Source organism: Curcuma longa, chromosome 18 (genome assembly GCF_044706935.1).
Source record: "Curcuma longa cultivar G26 ecotype Majalengka, Jawa Barat chromosome 18, ITB_CL_G26_1.1, whole genome shotgun sequence".
Classification (NCBI taxonomy): Eukaryota; Viridiplantae; Streptophyta; class Magnoliopsida; order Zingiberales; family Zingiberaceae; genus Curcuma; species Curcuma longa.
Window position 1 is genome coordinate 4,952,745 of NC_133878.1, and position 18,079 is coordinate 4,970,823.

At 42.9% G+C, this 18,079-nt stretch overlaps 1 protein-coding gene across 1 annotated transcript; it reads right to left on the reverse strand.

Moving 5' to 3' along the window:
• Positions 1-9,908: 9,908 nt before the first annotated feature.
• LOC141812131 (CBL-interacting serine/threonine-protein kinase 5-like) lies at positions 9,909-11,325 on the reverse strand. The gene has a single exon (XM_074700172.1). The coding sequence runs from the start codon at positions 11,253-11,255 to the stop codon at positions 9,909-9,911; it is 1,347 nt and encodes a 448-aa protein (XP_074556273.1). The 5' UTR covers positions 11,256-11,325.
• Between the last annotated feature and the right edge of the window lie 6,754 nt (positions 11,326-18,079).

Consider the following 18,079-nt stretch of genomic DNA (forward strand, 5'->3'; position numbering starts at 1 on the left):
ACCTCCTATGTATTTTTGCCTTTTTTGATCTTATGATCTTTTTGTTGTCTGTCAAAAAGGGGGAGAATGAGTTTGGTTTAAGTTAGAATTAACATGTTCTTATTCATGCTTATACATGCTCATTATTTTATGATTCATGCTTTATGAATATGATTATTTTGCTGATATTATATTATGTTGTATTAAAGACCTAACTTAAATAAATTTTTATCAAACATAAAAAAGGGAGAGATTGTTGGTGCAGTTTTGCCTCAAGTGGAATTGGATTTTAATGTTTGGCTAAAATAAGTTTAAGTTAGGCAATGTTGATGATCTAATTTGTGTGAATTGAGTTCACAGGAAAGTCCAGATTGGAAGACTTGGCAAATGGTGAAGTCTCGGAGGCACGACCTCTTGGCAAAGGTGAAGTCCCGGAGGCACGGCCTCTTGGCAAAGGGAGAATTAGCACGATGAAGCTGAGGAAAACGTCTCAAGCAAGTGCAAGGAAGAACACGAGGCTTGTGGAAGACGTTTGAAGGCTTGCGTCAAAGCTAAGGGATGAAGAAGGAAGCTGAAAGGGGATTTTCAACTTGACCAGTCGACTGACACTGCCATCAATCGACTAGTGACTTGATCCAAAAGCACACAGCAAGATTAGTTTAGTGGTTTGCTTAGACCAGTTGACTGGTGGAGGATCAGTCGACTGATGGACGACCGTTGGACTAATAACTGAAGAATTAAATACAAATTAATTAGTCGTTGAAGCCCATCAGTCGACTGCTCCCTGAGCGAGTCGACTGATGTCGAGAATCTTATAAAAACACAGTTTGACGATTGGAGAAGCAACTGTTCATTCTCTTTTATTCTTTCACGAGCTCCAATCATTGTAACTCTTTTCCTCTTCCTCTAAACTTTACTACACATCTTGTGAAAGGAAGATATCGATTTGTAAAGGTTTCTCCGCCTGCAAAAAGTTCTTTGAGAAGGAGAAGTTTCATAGTGGAAGGTCGTGTGCTGTGTGTGGATCCTTAGATTAGTCACCTCGCAAGAGGTGGATACCAAGTAAATCGAACGGGTTAGCTTTGATCTTTTTCTTTTGTCTTGTTTTGTGCTTCCGCTGACGATTTTGCAGGCAAAGACAAAAAATGCTATTCACCCCCTCTAGCGAACGCACCGATCCTAACACACACCTCCTTAGAGATGTTTACTTAAGATGTTAAAGTATAAGCCTCCGTAACCAAGGTGACTTGAATACCGTAAGTTAAAAGAAACTCGCACTTAAGTTGTACTGAGATCTTCATTGACATATATATCAAACCATATGAAGTCTCAAGGCAGGTTACTCCAATGAACTGGTTACCTTTAACTAGCATCCACATTTAATTCTCAACATCCAATGTCTCCAGCAATGAGATCGGCTGCTTGGTTAACCAAGGAGTTTAAATGTGCTAGTCTCGATAGAATCGATGATGTCCTTGCTCATCAATTCCTCGACTAGGGATAATTTCAATATATTCATAATTGCACATGTAGAGATGCTCACGAGTTGTGATCCAATCACAAATTCTCTCATGCTATGAATCATATTGCAGACATTCAGTATTTGAGTTTAAGGTCCAATCAAACACATATGGAATGTGCACTCAAACAATGAATTACTACTTATCCAATAAATAATATAACCGTAAGGCGATTGCCTTAGGACACCTCTCAAATCTAACACAAGTCCTCCAGACTTGTTGGACTTCCGCTTAGCCTCGACCCTCGGCCCTCAGGATTTGCTGCTAGATATCTGGTCCACCTGACCTGCCTAGACTTTCACCGGACATCTAGTCCACCTGACCTGCCTGAATTTTTCGCCATGCATCTGGTCCACCTGACCTGCCTGGACTTTCACCTGGTGCACTTGATCCTGCTAAGACTTCTGCCTAGTCCTCTAGAGCAGGACTTTCCTTTGCCTAGTCTCCACATTAGGACTTTCATTGCCTATTCCTTGCCCCGTCTTACCCTCCTCTACCCGAACAAGTAGTCATGGACAACACGGTCATGGAAAGGCAACTTAGGTGTCTGAGAGAGGAGAAAGAATAAGCTAAATTTGAGGCAGGAAGATGGGCACTACGGGCAGCCTTTTACTGCGGCCAGTCACTGAGGCTCACTCGGGAGTTGTTTGAGGCAGGCGAGCACATTAGTGGGCTCGAACAAGGATGAGTTGAGGTTGCTTGCCAAACCCGGAGGCTTGAGAGGGAGGTCGCGGAGGTTGGCGAATGAAACAGGAAACTTGAGCAGGAACTGGCCAGGGCCACTGAACAAGCACTGAGGATTGACAAGGAATAGGGAGAAGCCCTGGAACGGATTTGGATGTTAGAGCGAGAGTTGGCTAGGGTGAAGCTTGATTCGGAGTTGACGCCGACTCCACCGCAGAGCCCGTGGCAGTCTTGGGGCAACTATGATGGACTGGACAATGGCTAGGGGTCCATTTATGTTGTTTCTCTTTCATGTTTCCCCTGTATTGTCTTTTTATTTTTACGAATGGAGAAAGGGCTGCAGTTATAAGTGAACGGAACTAACCCTGAACTAAACTCTCCCTATTTAGGAGAACTCGGGTCGTCTGGGTGAGAACAAACAGCAATAACTCACCACTAAGTCAGGCAAGGAGGGTCTCCTGAGGGATCGCTAACTTATCCCTATCATAGGCAGACGAGATCGAGCGGACTCGATAGAAGGTTGTCAGGTTACTCTAACCATTGATGAGAGCCAAGCCGAGAAGGCCTCTAGGCCATCGACGACTGAGGCCAAGAGAGCTCATTGTATGAAAACGAGTGGAACTGAGTCGTTGGTGAGCCAGGCCGAGAGGGCTCTTTGTATGAAAACGAGTGGAACTGAGCCGTCGATGAGTAAGACCGAGAGGGCTCTTTGTATGAAGGACTAAAACCAATAAGTTTGTACTTGTCTTAAAGCGGGACCACCAGTGATAGAGCTGTGAAGTTCTAATCAATAAGAAATCCAAGGTTGCTATAAGCTGGAATCGTGAACTTTCCGTCAATAAGAAATCCAAGGGGGGTTAAACCGGAATCATCGGCGCAGGGTTGAGAGTGTTGTGAAGGCACCCAACCATAGGAAATCCATCATGCCATGAGGCGGAGGCATAAGCGGCTGGGCTGAGATAGCCGGGAAGGCTTGAATAATGAGAAACCCCATGCCAATTGTGAGGTTGAGACATCAGCGACTGGGCTGAGATGACCGAGAAGGTCTAAATAATGAGAAATCCATGCATGTCATAAGGCTGAGCCATCAGCGACTGTGCTGAGAGGGCTGAAAAGATCTAAGCCACAAGTAATCCATGCTTGTCGTAAGGTTGAGTCATCAGCGACTAGGTTGAGAGGGTCGTGAAGGTCTGAGCAATGAGAAATCCTTGCCTGTCGTAAGGCTGAGCTATCAACGACTGGGCTGAGAGGGCCTTGAAGGTCTGAGCAATGAAAAATCCCTGCCTATCGTAAAATTGAGCCATCAGCGACTGGACTGAGAGGGTCATGAAGGTCTGAGTAATGAGAAATCCTTGCCTGTCATAAGGCTGAGCCATCAGCGACTGGGCTGAGAGGGTCGTGAGGGTCTGAGCCATAAGAAATTCTTACCTATCGTAAGGCTGAGCCATTAGCGGTTGGGCTGAGAGGGTCATGAAGGTCTGAGCCATAAGAAATCCTTGTCTGTCGTAAGGTTGAGCCATCAGCGACTGGGATGAGAGGGTTGTGTCGGGACCACGACTTCACCTCCGTATACGAGATGAAAGGTGTTAGGCTTAGTGCTATCCCGCGGTGTAGTCCGATAGGCCCAGAGGATGTCAGGGAGGCTCGTCGAACCAAGAGCCTCCCTTCATGGTCTAGTTTAGTCTTCAGTCCTTAGACAAGCTCTCTATTCACCACTTCGAGTTTGCCCATTGCTTTGTGGATAATAGACAGAGGTGAAAGCTTGCTTGAATTCCTAGATTCTGACACCATTCTTGAAGTTTATGCCCTTGAAACTGCCAACCGTTGTCAGACACCAGCTTGCGGGGAATACCGAACCGACACACGATGTTCCGCCATAGGAACTTGAGAATACTTTTCTCAGTAATGTGTACCAGTGGCTCGACCTCCACCCACTTGGAGAAGTAATCAACTGCGACTAGTAAGAACTTCTTTTGGTCAGGCCCGATAGGGAAGGGGCCCACTATATCCATTCCCCACTGATCAAAGGGGCAAGAGACATTGGAAGTCTTCATGGGTTCTGCCGGCTGGTGAGACAGAGCTTGATGTTGTTGACAGCTGAGGCAAGTGCGAACTAGTCGGGTCGAATCAGCTTGCATAGTGGGCCAAAAGTACCCGGCTAACAGTATCTTGTGGACCAGAGTTCTTCCTCCAGCGTGGTTGCCGCAACACCCTTGATGTATTTCCCGCATAACGTAGTCAGCTTCGTCAGGTCCGAGACATTTGAGCAGAGGTCGGGAGAAAGCTTGCTTGTATAGGATGTCTCCGATTAAGGTGAATCGAGCGGCCCTCCTTTTGAGGACCCAAGCTTGCTCTTGGTCTTCAGGCAAACTCCTTGCTTCAGGAAGGCGATGAGGGGTGCCTGCCAATCTGCGGGCTTACTGGTCGAGCTGCTTGATCTACTTGGGCGATCAGTTGCTCTTGCATGGCGAGGCTCTTCCACTTCCCAAGTGGTCAGTGCACTGGCCAACTTGGCCAGCTCGTCAGCCTTACAATTGTCCGCCCGAGGTATCCTTTATAGTGTGACTTCTTGAAATTCAGCTTTCAGCTTGTCCACATACTCGGCATAGCGCTTTAAACGAATGTTGCGGATTTCAAAGGTGCCTTTTATCTGTTGATCCACCAACTGTGAGTCAGAATGGATGATAATCCGTGAGGCACCAATATGTCGAGTGGCTTGGAGCCCAGCGAGAAGGGCTTCATACTCGGCTTCATTGTTGGTGGCTCGGAACTGTAGCTTCACGACTAGCTGCAATGTATCTCCTTGAGGGGAGCACAATAATACCCCAACTCCACTGTCATTCTTGGTGGCCGAACCATCTACAAAGATTTTCCACGTCTCCAATGACTCCCCGCCCGTAACTTCAGTCAAGAAGTCCGTCAGGGCTTGAGCTTTGATGGTCGTCCTAGGCTGATATTGTATGTCATATTCGCTTAGCTCCGTCGTCCATTTGACGAGGCGTTGGATGCGTCGGGGTTGAGTAAGATCCGACCAAGGTTGCTATTGGTGAGCACTGTGATTGGGTGCGACAGGAAATAAGGGCGTAACTTTCGAGCCATCAGGGTGAGGGCCAATGCTAATTTTTCCAAAGAAGAGTAACGAACTTCTGCATCTTTTAATAAATGGCTTGCAAAATACACGGGCATTGTACTTGGCCTTCTTGCTTAACCAATACAGAGCCCAAAGCCTCCACTGAGGCAGATAAATAAAGGTTCATGTGGGTCGGCTTGGCTAGAATAGGCACGTCAGTTAGGTACTGCTTCAGCTCGGTGAAGGCCTGCTTGCACTTCTCATCCCATGAGAACCGAGTGGCTCGGCGTAGGATTTTGAAGAAGGGTAAACTTTTCTCCGCTGAGTGAGAGATGAAGCGGGACAGGGTTGTGATTCGCCCAACCAGCCTCTGCACTTCCTTAGTGTTTCGCGAGGATGGCCATATCTTGGACGGCTCAGACTTTCTCTGGGTTGACTTCGATCCCTCGCTCAGTAACGATGTAACCCAGGAAACAGCCACCTTTGACGCCGAATAGACACTTGTTGGAATTTAACTTAAGGCCATATTCTGTAGTGTGTTGAAGGTTTCTTCAATGTCGTCTATGAGATGCTCGGCCTGTTCTGACTTGATCAAGATGTCATCCACATATACTTCCACGTTGCGGCCGAGTTGATGCTTGAAGACGCGATCCATCAGGCGTTGATAAGTGGCTCCAGCATTCTTTAGCCCAAATGACATGACAGTGTAACAGAAGGTTCCATCAGCAGTGACAAAGTTGACCTTCTCTTCATCTTCTCGGGCAAGAGGGATCTGATGATAACCCTGATAGGCGTCCATCATGCATATAAGCTCGTACCCGAAGTGGAGTCCACCAGCTGGTCGATCCGAGGAAGAAGGTAGCAATCTTTGGGGCAAGCTTTATTAAGATCCCGAAAGTCAACGCAGACTCGCCACTTACCCCAGGCTTGGGCACCAGGACTACATTTGCTAGCCAGGTTGGAAATTGCACTTCTCTTATTTGTCTGGCCTTCAACAATTTATTGATCTCGTCCTTAATGATTTTGTCTTGGTCAGGTGAGAAGTGTCGCCACTTTTGCCGAACAGGTCGGGCGCCGGGGATGAGGTTGAGTCGATGTTCCATCACGGTTGGGTCTACACCACTGATCTCTGCGGGCGTCCAGGCGAAGATGTCACGGTTCCGAGTCAAGCAGTCTGTCAATTACTTCTTCAGCTCTGGGGGCAGGTCGACTGCTATCTGCGTGACTCGGTCAGGTTGCTCGAGCACAATTTACACCTCGATCTTCTCTTGGATAGGACACTGGAGGGATGTTTCTTGCACTGAGTTGACCTCAGCTGTTTGCTTCCTCCTACACCGCGCGCATATCAGCCTGGACCATGTCGATGTAGCATTTGCGAGCGACACTCTAATCCCCACTGACAGAACCGACCTGATCGTAGATCGGGGAATTTTATTTTTTGGTGGAAGGTGGACACCACAGCACCGAAGGAGCTGAGGGCTGGCCTCCCGAGAATGACATTATAGGCAGACGGAGCATCCACCACGGTAAAGAGCATGCTGCGCGTCCTTCTTAAGGGTTCTTCTCCCAAAGACAGAGGGAGTTGAATCTATCCCAGGGGTCAGACCTCATGTCCTGAGAACCCGAATAGGGAGGTAGCCATAGGCTGTAGCTCCTCTCGATCGATCTGCATCTGGTCAAAGGCGTCTTTATACAAAACATTGACCAAACTTCTGGTGTCGACGAATACCCGAGCCACATCATAATTCCTGATGGTGGCCCAGATGACTAGGGCGTCGTCGTGAGACACGGCGATGCCTTCTAAGTCCTGAGGCCCGAAATGAATCGAAGGGCCCCAGCCCTGTCCTCGACTGGTATCGAGGGCGTACATCTCCAACCATCCCCCGTGAGCCTTTAGGCTCGATTAGAATCCCCATCAGTGGGGCCGCCGCAATCATACTGATCTCCCCCGGTGAGGGATATTGTCTTGGTTGCCCCTTGGGTCTCGACGAGCCTCGGGACATGGTTCTAGTGGAGGCGTGTGCTCACATCGTTGGTTGGCACATGCCGGGAATCGATCCCGGCCCGGAGGAGATCGCCGTAACATTTTCGGTTGACGCCGAGGTAAAGGGTCCACCCGCCTGGGTACCCCTCAACGCTCTTGATCATTTCTCCAGCCATAGCCCTCCTGTCATGTGCCGACCCACCTGAGGTGGGTTTCTCGCTCCCTGCTGACGATCTCTGATGACCCGGTTAATTTCTTGGGCCAATTGTCGAGCATTCTTGTGTGCTATGTGCGGTCGACTGATGATACAACACAGAAGCGAGTCGGCTGTCCGACCCCAGCCGGATTACCCTGCTCGACTGGGATGGGCAAAGTGTTAACAGCTTGCACGACGCGCTCCTCACGGAGCATGCTGGGATATTCTGGAGTGGTCGAATGGGGACCTCCCTCCATGGCGGGGGCGGAGCCGGTCTTCTATCTGGAGGCGGAGCCGTTCCAGAGTCATTCGACGAGCGAGCTGAGTTTCTTCCAAGTGTATGTACTTGTGGCTCGTTCCAGTAACCTCTGGTAGCTAGACAGTGGCTTCTTTATCAAAGATCAAAAAAATTCTCTGTCGAGCAACCCTTGAGTAAAGGCACTTGTAAGTATGTCAGAGGGGGTCGAGGGCACATCCCATACGACCTGGTTGAAGCGATGAAGGTATTCCCGCAAAGTTTCTTAGGGTTTTTGCTTCATCGTGAATAAGTTGAGGGGGGTTTTTTGGTATTTTTGGCTACTAGCGAATTGGTGCAGGAAGACCTCCTTGAAGTCCTTAAAAGAATGGATAGAAGAGGGTGGGAGTCGGTTAAACCAGCGTTGTGCCGAGCCAGTGAGGGTGTTGAGGAAGACTTGGCATTTGATCACCATCTGTGTACTGGTGTAGCAGGGAAGACATTCTCGAAACGACATAGATGGTCTTCTGGGTCGACCGTTCATCATACTCTCCTAGACTGTGGCAGTCAGAAATGTGAGGCAGCTCTTGCTCCAATATTTCGCGAGCAAATGGGGTCTTCTGGCATGTCCATTGAGCGGTGTGCCGGAGCTTTCCCTTTACGCGCATCTCGCAAGCCCCTCCTCCGTTGAGACCCCGTGAATCTTCTTCATAGGTCCTCCACCTCGGATAGTGGACTATAGGCAGCAACACTTCCTCCAAAGGCGAGGGCCTCTGGCCTCCGGGAGGAGCTTTGTCTGCGGGTATCGGAGGCGGCGGTGGGAGTGGAATGCGCTGAAGAGCTGCTTGTATGACTTCACAAATGACCTGACTAAGGCCGTCATGCGTTAATGTGATGGTATCTTCACGGTTCCTTTCAACGACGGGCTCAGGGTTGTTAGTGGTGCGTCTAGTGTTAACCATTTGGCATCTAGCTCAGTATTCCCACAGACGGTGTCAATTTTGTTCCGGCTAGATGTCGTAGATGGTCAAGCCACCAGTCAAAAATGTGCCACCTTAACCGTGGGGGTCCCACCGACGAAAAGAACCTGGGGGAGAAGGAAACTGAACAAACGGATTAGCAGGGCACCGGAGATTCCCGGCGGGCCACTCCGACGCTCAAGTCAGTTCTCGAGAACCTTAGAAAAATGATGAAGAAGAAGTAGATGCTTAAAAAATATAGAAGATTTCAGAGAGCTTTCTCGTACTTATCCTGGAGTTTATATACTCACTGAGGGAAATATCTATACGGAAGTGCGAGGCAGCTAAGGAGACAAATCCTGTACATTCCTGACAAGTGAGCAGACATGATAGCATCTAGGAGACAAGGTCTGCAAGCCTAACAACCGCCCTATGACTCGGGCATGCGAATTACTCTTGTCCTTTAGCTGAGAATAGAAACCTAAGAGGATAGAAACTTGGCAACCTAGTAACCGTCCCTTTCTTGTGGTAGAGTCCACACGCTTGAGCGTCCTGTTGCTAGGTGTTGCGGGGCTACCTTTGGGTAGGAGGGTACTAGGGAGGGATGGCGTCAAAGTGGCATAGAGCGATCAGGATTGTTGAGGCAAAGTTGATCAAGGCCGAGAAACAGGTTGAGCAGCTGAACCTCTTAAGGCCGAGAGCAATGGCTGGTGGCCAAAGTCGAGATTGAGTGTATGAATGAATGAATAAAGTAGCCGGGCCTGTATTCGAATGGCCGAGATAGACGGGCACGGAGTGGCTTGATGGTCGATACAACCGAGTAGTTTGGTGGGCAAGACAACCGAGTGGCTTGGTGGCGAGAGACAGCCGAGTGGGTGACTTGGTGGCCGAGTGGTTTGGAGGGCGAGACAGCCGAGTGGTTTTGGTGGCGAAGATAGCCGAGTGTCTTGGTGGGTGACATCGTCGAGTGGCTAGGTGGCTGGATGAGACCGCAGTTGGATCGGTCATGTGGGCTTTGACCGTTAACCTATTGACTTGCTAGATTGGACTGATTATTGATTATCGGCTTACCACGTCGGACCTCTAAAGACTCGTCATATCAATTTCTTTTAATTTATTAAATAATAAATGTACAAATATAAAAAAATAAATTTGAAATATTAAAATTTTAAAAATAAAAAATAGCAATTTGAAAAAGTTCAATATTTTTCATTTTTAAAAAAAATAAGATACAGTAGAAAAAGACTTCATATTCACCGGCGAGGACAAGACCAGATTGGGTCAACGCTGTTTATTAGTAAACCGCTCACCTCGGCCGCCGGAGTCCGCCTCGTCGTCGCCCTGCCATGTCCAAACTATGTCTTTTAGCCCTGATCGGATATTCAGCTCGCAGAAATTGGCGTACTCCAAGCTGTCTCCGTCGGAATTGGTGAACTCTACTACTGCCACCCCTGCCGCCGCCTCGAACACCTCAGCCTCCACTTCCAACCGCCTCTTCCTTCCCTCCGTCGTTCCTTCCATTCTCACCCTGAATGGCTTGGTTCGCATCACTGCTAGCCCAAGATCCCTACCTATTTTTTCCAGCCTCTCAAGGATCGTCGCCGCCGGCGCCCGCGATGTGAACACCGTTCCCGTCGTCCGTTGGCTCTCAAACAGTCCCGACAGGTCGAACCCAAAGGACATGCTGGAGATTAGCTCGAAGGCGTTGTAGAACCTCGGCTTCGCTGGCTTGGCCTCCTCTTCCTCCGCCGGTGGAACCGGTGGTTGCGGCGGGTTAGAGATTTGTGTCGGTGGAGGGCGAAAAGATCTCTTTTTAAACCAAGGGTCCTGCAGTATGGCAGGGATTGAGATACGCTTATCGGGATTGACGACCAGGAGGCGGGATACTAGGCGGCGAGCGTCGCCGGAGAACCATGGCGGAATTTGGTAATTCGCCTTGAGCACCTTCTGGTACATCTTCGTCAAGCTCTCGTCTTGGAAGGGGAGGAATCCAGCGAGGAGGACGAAGAGGATGACGCCGCATGACCAGAGATCAGCCTTGGCTCCATCGTAGCCACGACGGCGGAGGACCTCGGGCGCAACGTAGGACGGGGTTCCACACTGAGTGTGGAGAAGGCCATCGTGTCGGAGCTGCTCAGGCAACGCCGAGAGGCCGAAGTCCGAGATTTTGAGGTCGCCGCGCCTGTCGAGAAGGAGATTCTCCGGCTTGAGGTCCCGGTGGAAAACGCCGTGGCTGTGGCAAAAGTCGACGGCAGAGATCAACTGGTGGAAGTAACGGAGGGCTTGGTCCTCTGGAAGCCGGCCGCGGGCGACGCGGGCGAACAGCTCGCCACCGCGGACGTACTCCATCACGAAGAAGATGCGCGTCTTTGTGGCCATCACCTCTAGTAGCTCCACAACGTTGGGGTGGCGGACGAGGCGCATCACCACGATCTCCCGCTTGATCTGCTCCATCATTCCGGCCTGCCGCCGGACCTGCTCCTTGTCGATCACTTTGATAGCGACGCTCTCGCCCGAACTGAGCTCGCGGCCGTAGTACACCTTGGCGAACGTTCCCTTCCCCAGGACCCTCCCCATCTCGTACTTCCCGAACACCAGCTTCCTCGCCTGCTCTACCTCCTTCCCCATTTCCTTCTCCCTTATCTCCACCGCAAAGAAATTGCCCTACCCATCGATCAAAACTTAGCTTCGACTGGTCTTTATACTACTCTCTAGTTTATCTTCTCAAAGATTGGCAGGCTGGTTTTAAAAGCAACAGAACTACCGCCAGCAAGCGAATGGATCAGAGGGGCATTTGCAAGTGGCGATGATCATCGACTTGAAGCAGACTAGCAGAAGGAGGGTGGGCCAATGAGAGCGAGGCGACTCATGCTGTTACGGCGCACTGACGAGGTCGAAGATCGCGCGGCCAATGAAAAGGGGGCGCGTTCACTGATTCGGTAATGGCGAAGTCGAGTAGTCGTCTGAACTCTGCTCCTGCTGTGCAATTGAATTGGCCTTGTCTTTTCATTGGAAATGAAAGATAAAGTGTTCCTACTCATTCTTCCAAGACATGTGGAAGTGTAAGGAGATAAGGAACAGGAGAAAAAGGCAAATATTGGAAAAAGAAAACGTGCATCCATTGAATGGATGTAGGTAGGGGTGAATCGACTTCTTAAAAAGGCAAAAATGTGACGTAGGAGTTTTGAGTTTTGACTAATTTCCAACCCTTTTCTAAAATGGGGAAAAAATATATAACAGTGGTTTATCCTATCATTTATCTTGAAATATAACTTAGATTTCTAATACACAGTGATGCTGATGATATTGATCTTTATAAAATACTATCATGATCCTTCGAAATCAATATTCATAACTTTATATAAGTGGTTTAGAATCATAATTGTACATCATCTATATCTTTTTTACACTCCTTTCTTTTCCCTCCATATTGGTTTTTAAATTTTAAATCTTTTAGATTTATCAATGAATTTTGATCAAAATCTATTGATGATTTTAGACAATTCTTATGAGACCCAATCAATCCTAAAGATTTCTATAGATTTAAAGGTCTTCTTAACCGTGCATAGTCTATTTTCAAAATTTTAATCGACGTATCAATTGGCACAGACCTCATAGCTTCGTGTAAAAGACTCAGAACCAGGGATGTATATTATATCTACCTTCTCTATACTCTCATCTTACACTCCATATCTAAGTTTTAAAATTTTAAATTCTTTAGGTTCATCATTGGTGACCTTAGCTAGCTCTGATGGAACTCAATCCAGTCCTATAGTTTATACAATGCTTCCTAGTCTCACCGTACCCTAAAATCTCAAATTCAAAGTCTTCCTAATTGTGCAGTCTATTTATAAAAATTTAATTGAAGTGCCAATTGACACAAAACTATAATTTCATATAGGAGGCTGAAATTGAACATAAGGTTGCACACCAAGATAAACTAGCTCCTCTAAGGTACTGGACCAAAGAAATTTCTTTTTCAAACTCCACACTAGCTCTATACCCTCCTCTTCCACTCTCTATGCTCCCAATACCATAATGTGCCTCCTTATTAGGAACATTAATTAGCATACATAACCCCACTAAGAATTAACCACTAAACACTCATAGAATGAACACCTTGGATGCCTTTAACATACATTCAATAAGGCAAAAACATATAGGTCCATCAATAAATTTTGACCAAAATCTATTGATGAGCTCCTATAAGTGAAAAAAAAAAGAATTAAAGTTTATTGTATGTGAGCTCTTTGTAATAAGATTATCACATTTGTTATTATGCCTAACCAACATGATCATGATCATTTGATAATGACAATAAACTTCCTTTAGAAAATAAATGGATTGATCACAGAACATGCAAAATTTCTTCCTTGAACATGTTAAAATGTTACACATGCACATGCTTATTTAAAAAAAAAAAGATAAAATGCTCATGATAAAGTGGCTTTAACTTAACTAAAACTCCATCATCATGACAATAAGAATAAACAACCAAGATGTGGCAGTTGGAGGTCTTCAAGCTTTGTTTGCAAAAAAATTAGCTTACAGTCCTATAGGTGGTGATGCTTTAGCGAAATCAACATTAAAGCGGTGATGCGATTTAGGGTTTTGAAGAAATCAACATCAAGATGCTCCGCTTGATCCTTCTTCTGGCGATAGAAATTCTTCAGGCCTCTCGGTGTTGAATTAGCACCAATAGTGGAAAAATAATTTATTTTAATTTTTTAACAGTATTTAATTATGAGTGCTCTTAATAATATTTTTTAATCATTTTAAATAATAACAGCACACAATATGCGCTGTTAAAAATAATTTTAACGGCGCACATTTTATTGTTGCACGCTGCGGTTGATAAAAATATGAGATTATCCGCAAATCAACACTAGTCATTTTTGTTGTAGTGGATTAAAGTGGTGATGAAGAAATCAACATCAAGATGGTGATATTTTTAAGAAATTAGCATCAAATTGATGATATTTTAACGAAACAAAATGCTTTGACAAAATAATAAGGTAGTAATGCTTTAATCAAAATAACACCAAGGTGGTGATGCTTAAACCAAAATAACACCCAAGTAATTTTTTTTTATTTTTGGTTATTTAGTTTTTAAAATTTTCTTTTTTAATTTGTTTCATTTTTTCTCTTATAGTTAACTATTAAAAAAGATAGAAATAATAAAAAAATAAACATAATTTTTATTATTTACTTTTATTAACGCTCCTTTAATTTTATAATTTTTATCTATTTTAAAAAATAATTTTTTATTAAAACTCTAAAATTTTAAAAAATAGATAAATTAAGGAGATAATATGAGTTTAATGACGTAAATTCAAAAAAAAAAAGGATCATCAATGACTTTTGTATGAAATTCCATGATGAAATAATTAAATTTTTATTTTTTTCTTGATTTAGTTTGGTTCAGTTCAATTTAGTTCAATTTAAATAAAGAAAATGAAATTTTAATTTTAATTTAGGACCAAAAGACAAGAAAGGTATTTTTGGAATCAAATACACCCTTTTGGAAAATTGAAACTATGATGCGCATTTTGAAAATTCTAGTACTCTAAGTGAATGCTTTGGTAAAACATTGTAAATTCTTTATGCAAACATCACAACTTAAAGTCTAACCCCCTACCACTTGAGGAATGATTGCGCCAACACTTGAATGAAACTATTTCCAAAATGTGTCAATTTTCTATGATAAGCCCCCTCCTTATCCTCAAACACATTGAACTCTAGGGCCTTTCTAATAACCCATGCATTCTTTCCTTGGGATCGAAAGACCATGGGTCCCAATTTGGCTCTGGGAGCTCTCTCTAGAGCTTCACCTCTAACCATCTTCTTAGGTCTAAATGCTCTCTTGTCATTCCTCAATCTATATGACTCCCATGTACCATAATCATATGCTAACCTAGCATATGATGGCACCTCACCCCTTTGATGATGATGATTTATTGTAGATTAGTCCATTAGTAGTAGATTGATGTACAATAGTCATTGAGTCCTTCAATCATTACATCACAACTTGATCCAATCAATGTTTTTTCTTGCTTTCCATCTATTGCATCACTTGACTAGATCATGATTAGTCAATTCAACTCAATTAGTTATGGGATCAATCGATTGCCCAATCAACTTAAAAAATATTTTGTTCGATGATTGATCACCTATCTCAACTCCCTAATTGACTCATTTCTTCAATCAATTAGACTCAATTCTAGTCAACTAGAAGTTGACTACATTCATTCTAATAATTGAGGCTTGCACCTAAATTGAACTACCGTTGACCTATATGTATAAGCTACTTAACTCTCACAATCACCATAGAGTTATCATCTTAACTTAACTTTACCTATAAGTCGTCTCCCATCAAGTTACTCATCCCAACCTTCATGCACTCAAGCCCTTGGTTTCTCCTCATCCCAACCATCATGCTTCATCCATGTAGCATGCCTCCATTAGTTATTGTCAATGGTACCCTTGATGTTTATTCACTACAAGAAAAAAGCTAATAGACAACGCTTTTAATGTGTTGTCAATCTGGTTAAACAAGTGTTGTAAAAAAGGTCACTATTTAAAGACAACGCTTTTTAAGCGTTACCTTTGTAAACATCGACAACACTTTTACAACGAATAAAAAGCGTTGTTTGTGGTAGCAATGACAACACTTAACAAATATTATTTTTTGTGGGTACGACAACACTTTTTGTAATGTTTAAAAAGTATTATAATTTTGTTCCAAACTGCTTGAATTTTACAACGTTTAAAAAGCTTTTTCTTATTTTTTTATCTCACAATTAAAAAAGTGTTGTCTTTTGAAATGAAATAAATATTTTTAGCAATAAATAAAAATCATTATATTTTCCATGTACAAAATCATTGTCTATTATATTTACCAAATGACTTCTAATAATTAAACCCTTATAATATAAATAACACTAATTAAAATACCATGAAAGTACAATGATTCTTACAATTAAAATATAAATGTGTCATGTATACATTTAAGTAATTGTAGCAATAATCCATAAACTTTAGATCCATGTTAAGTCTACAAAAGCAAAAACCCTTCGTGTCCCAAAAAACACAACCCCACGTTCGATTTCTCTCCACATTAATTTGTATGATCAATACATTAAACTCAATTAACAAATTTGACAAAGACAATAAACTAAATAACAACAGATGCATCACCAAGATAATAAACAAGCTCATATATATAATAAAATAACTCATGATTATCTAATATCTTAGTTAAAATTTCAAAAAATGAAAATTCTATCTATTCCTATACAAGAGGAGTTTACAGTATTTAGAAAGTTATTTAGATAGAAAACTTAATGCAGTAGAATTTTGAAGAAAACTTAGCCATGACATAAGAAGCAAATCTAGACGCCATGATAGTAAGCATAGATCTATGTAATGTATTATAAGTAGTTCGCATGTCAAGTTGAGAATTGATATTGATAGTGATATTACGTCGGCACAAATAAATATCTTTATTGCCTTACAGAGTTTTGATGGTACCAATTGAGATCACCTAATTTAAGCTTAAAAAAACATAAACTTTGGTTTTGTTCGCTGCCTTGTGTAAATAATATGATGATGATCACAAAATTAAGTATGTAATTTGCTATACCATCACTTCTGCCTTAATTAATACATTCTTAATATACCACTTAGTGTTAGCCTAATATCAAGCAGGAAAACAAAGGCAAAGACATCAGTTATAAGTTTTCTGGTCAAACCAATTCAAAGTCTGGCTCGGAAAAAGACTTCCACTGATAGAACCAGAGTATAACACTGTCGTGGAAGGAAAACTAGAGGTTTTCAAAATGTTTTTCAGTAACTCCTATAAGTTTAAACATTAATTCAACTAAAGGACTCTATTAAGAAGATAAATCAATTTTTCTACCTCGGGCAGTAATCTGAATATTATTTGAGTGACAGAAGCTGAGCAGTCCATCAGTTCAACCTATTAGATTCAAGAATAGAAGGTTAATTTAATCTGGTGGAAATAATAAAGATATTTTGAATAAAATTTACAGTGTGATAAATCCCAATTCTAATTTTTTTAATTCATAAATCATGCTAGAAGCTGATTTCTACTGCAGCATTACTTGCAATAAATTCAAATCCAATTTGGCCATAATAACACATGCAATCAATAATTCTATTCCCAATTTTCTAAAAAGAAAGTATTAATGTCCGATATATCCAATTTCACTGCACTCCATGGCCCTAAACCTAAAGTCTGAATCAACAACTCTACATTTTGGAGATGTAATTAAATTATTGCATCTCCATAGATATGACCTTGTAGCAGACTCCCATTTAATGCTTCTTTATTAACTGATAAGGACTTAGAAATATCTATTTGGATGTAATTAGTGTTTGCAAGAGAAAGATATAAATTTGTGAAGGCAACAAAAGGAGGACCACAATATTCACTGTAACACAGAGCCAATGAATATATCTCGTGTGGAATTGGAGATATATCTCCATTGGATTAAATGGTACTGCTGCTGTGACATTATCAATGAAACCCAATTATCTAATTGAAACTGAGATATAGGTACAAGATATCATCAATTGGTACCATCAAAACTCTGTAAGGTAATAAAGATATTTATTTGTGCCGACGTAATATCACTATCAATATCAATCCTCCACCTGGACATCCCGCACGTAGGGCAATTGGTAAAATTCTTATACTCTTTCTGGTATAAGATACAATCATTAGGGCAAGCATGAATTTTCACGTAATCCATCTCTAATGCACGTAAGCTTTTCTTTGCATTATAAAAAGATAAAGGCAATTCATTGTCATCTAGAAGCATTTTTCCTAACAAACTTAATAGGTCGGTGAAACTTTTATCACTCCAACTATATTTGGCATTCAAGTTGAATAATTTCACAATTACGGATAACATTGTAAATTTAGTGCATCCATGATATAAAGGTTTCTCGGCATCTTCAAGTAGCTTAGTGAATGATGTTGAATTCTCAGCATAACCATCATATGCAGCATGTACCATATATCTATCGGTTCCTCAGCAACATATTTTTGTTCATCTAGCCCTACTTGATCACTATCATTATTTGACTTCCCTATCGTAGATCTTTCACCATGTCAGATTCAATGTATGATATGTCAGATCTATACCATTACAATACACATGTGCCCTTATAGTTTCTATATTTTTCTTCTTTAGATTACCACAATTTGCACATGGGCAAGGTATTGCGTCTAGATCATTAGCATTTTTCATTGCAAATTGTAAGAAATATTCAACTCCAAACTCATATTCATGTGATAGCCTATCCTTTAACATCCATTTTTTGTCCATTCTTGTTACAACTAATCAACTGATAATGAGCAAACACTTTCAAAATAGTTGAAATGATATAATTGATGTTGGTTTTCTGCAAACAAAAATTGAGAAATT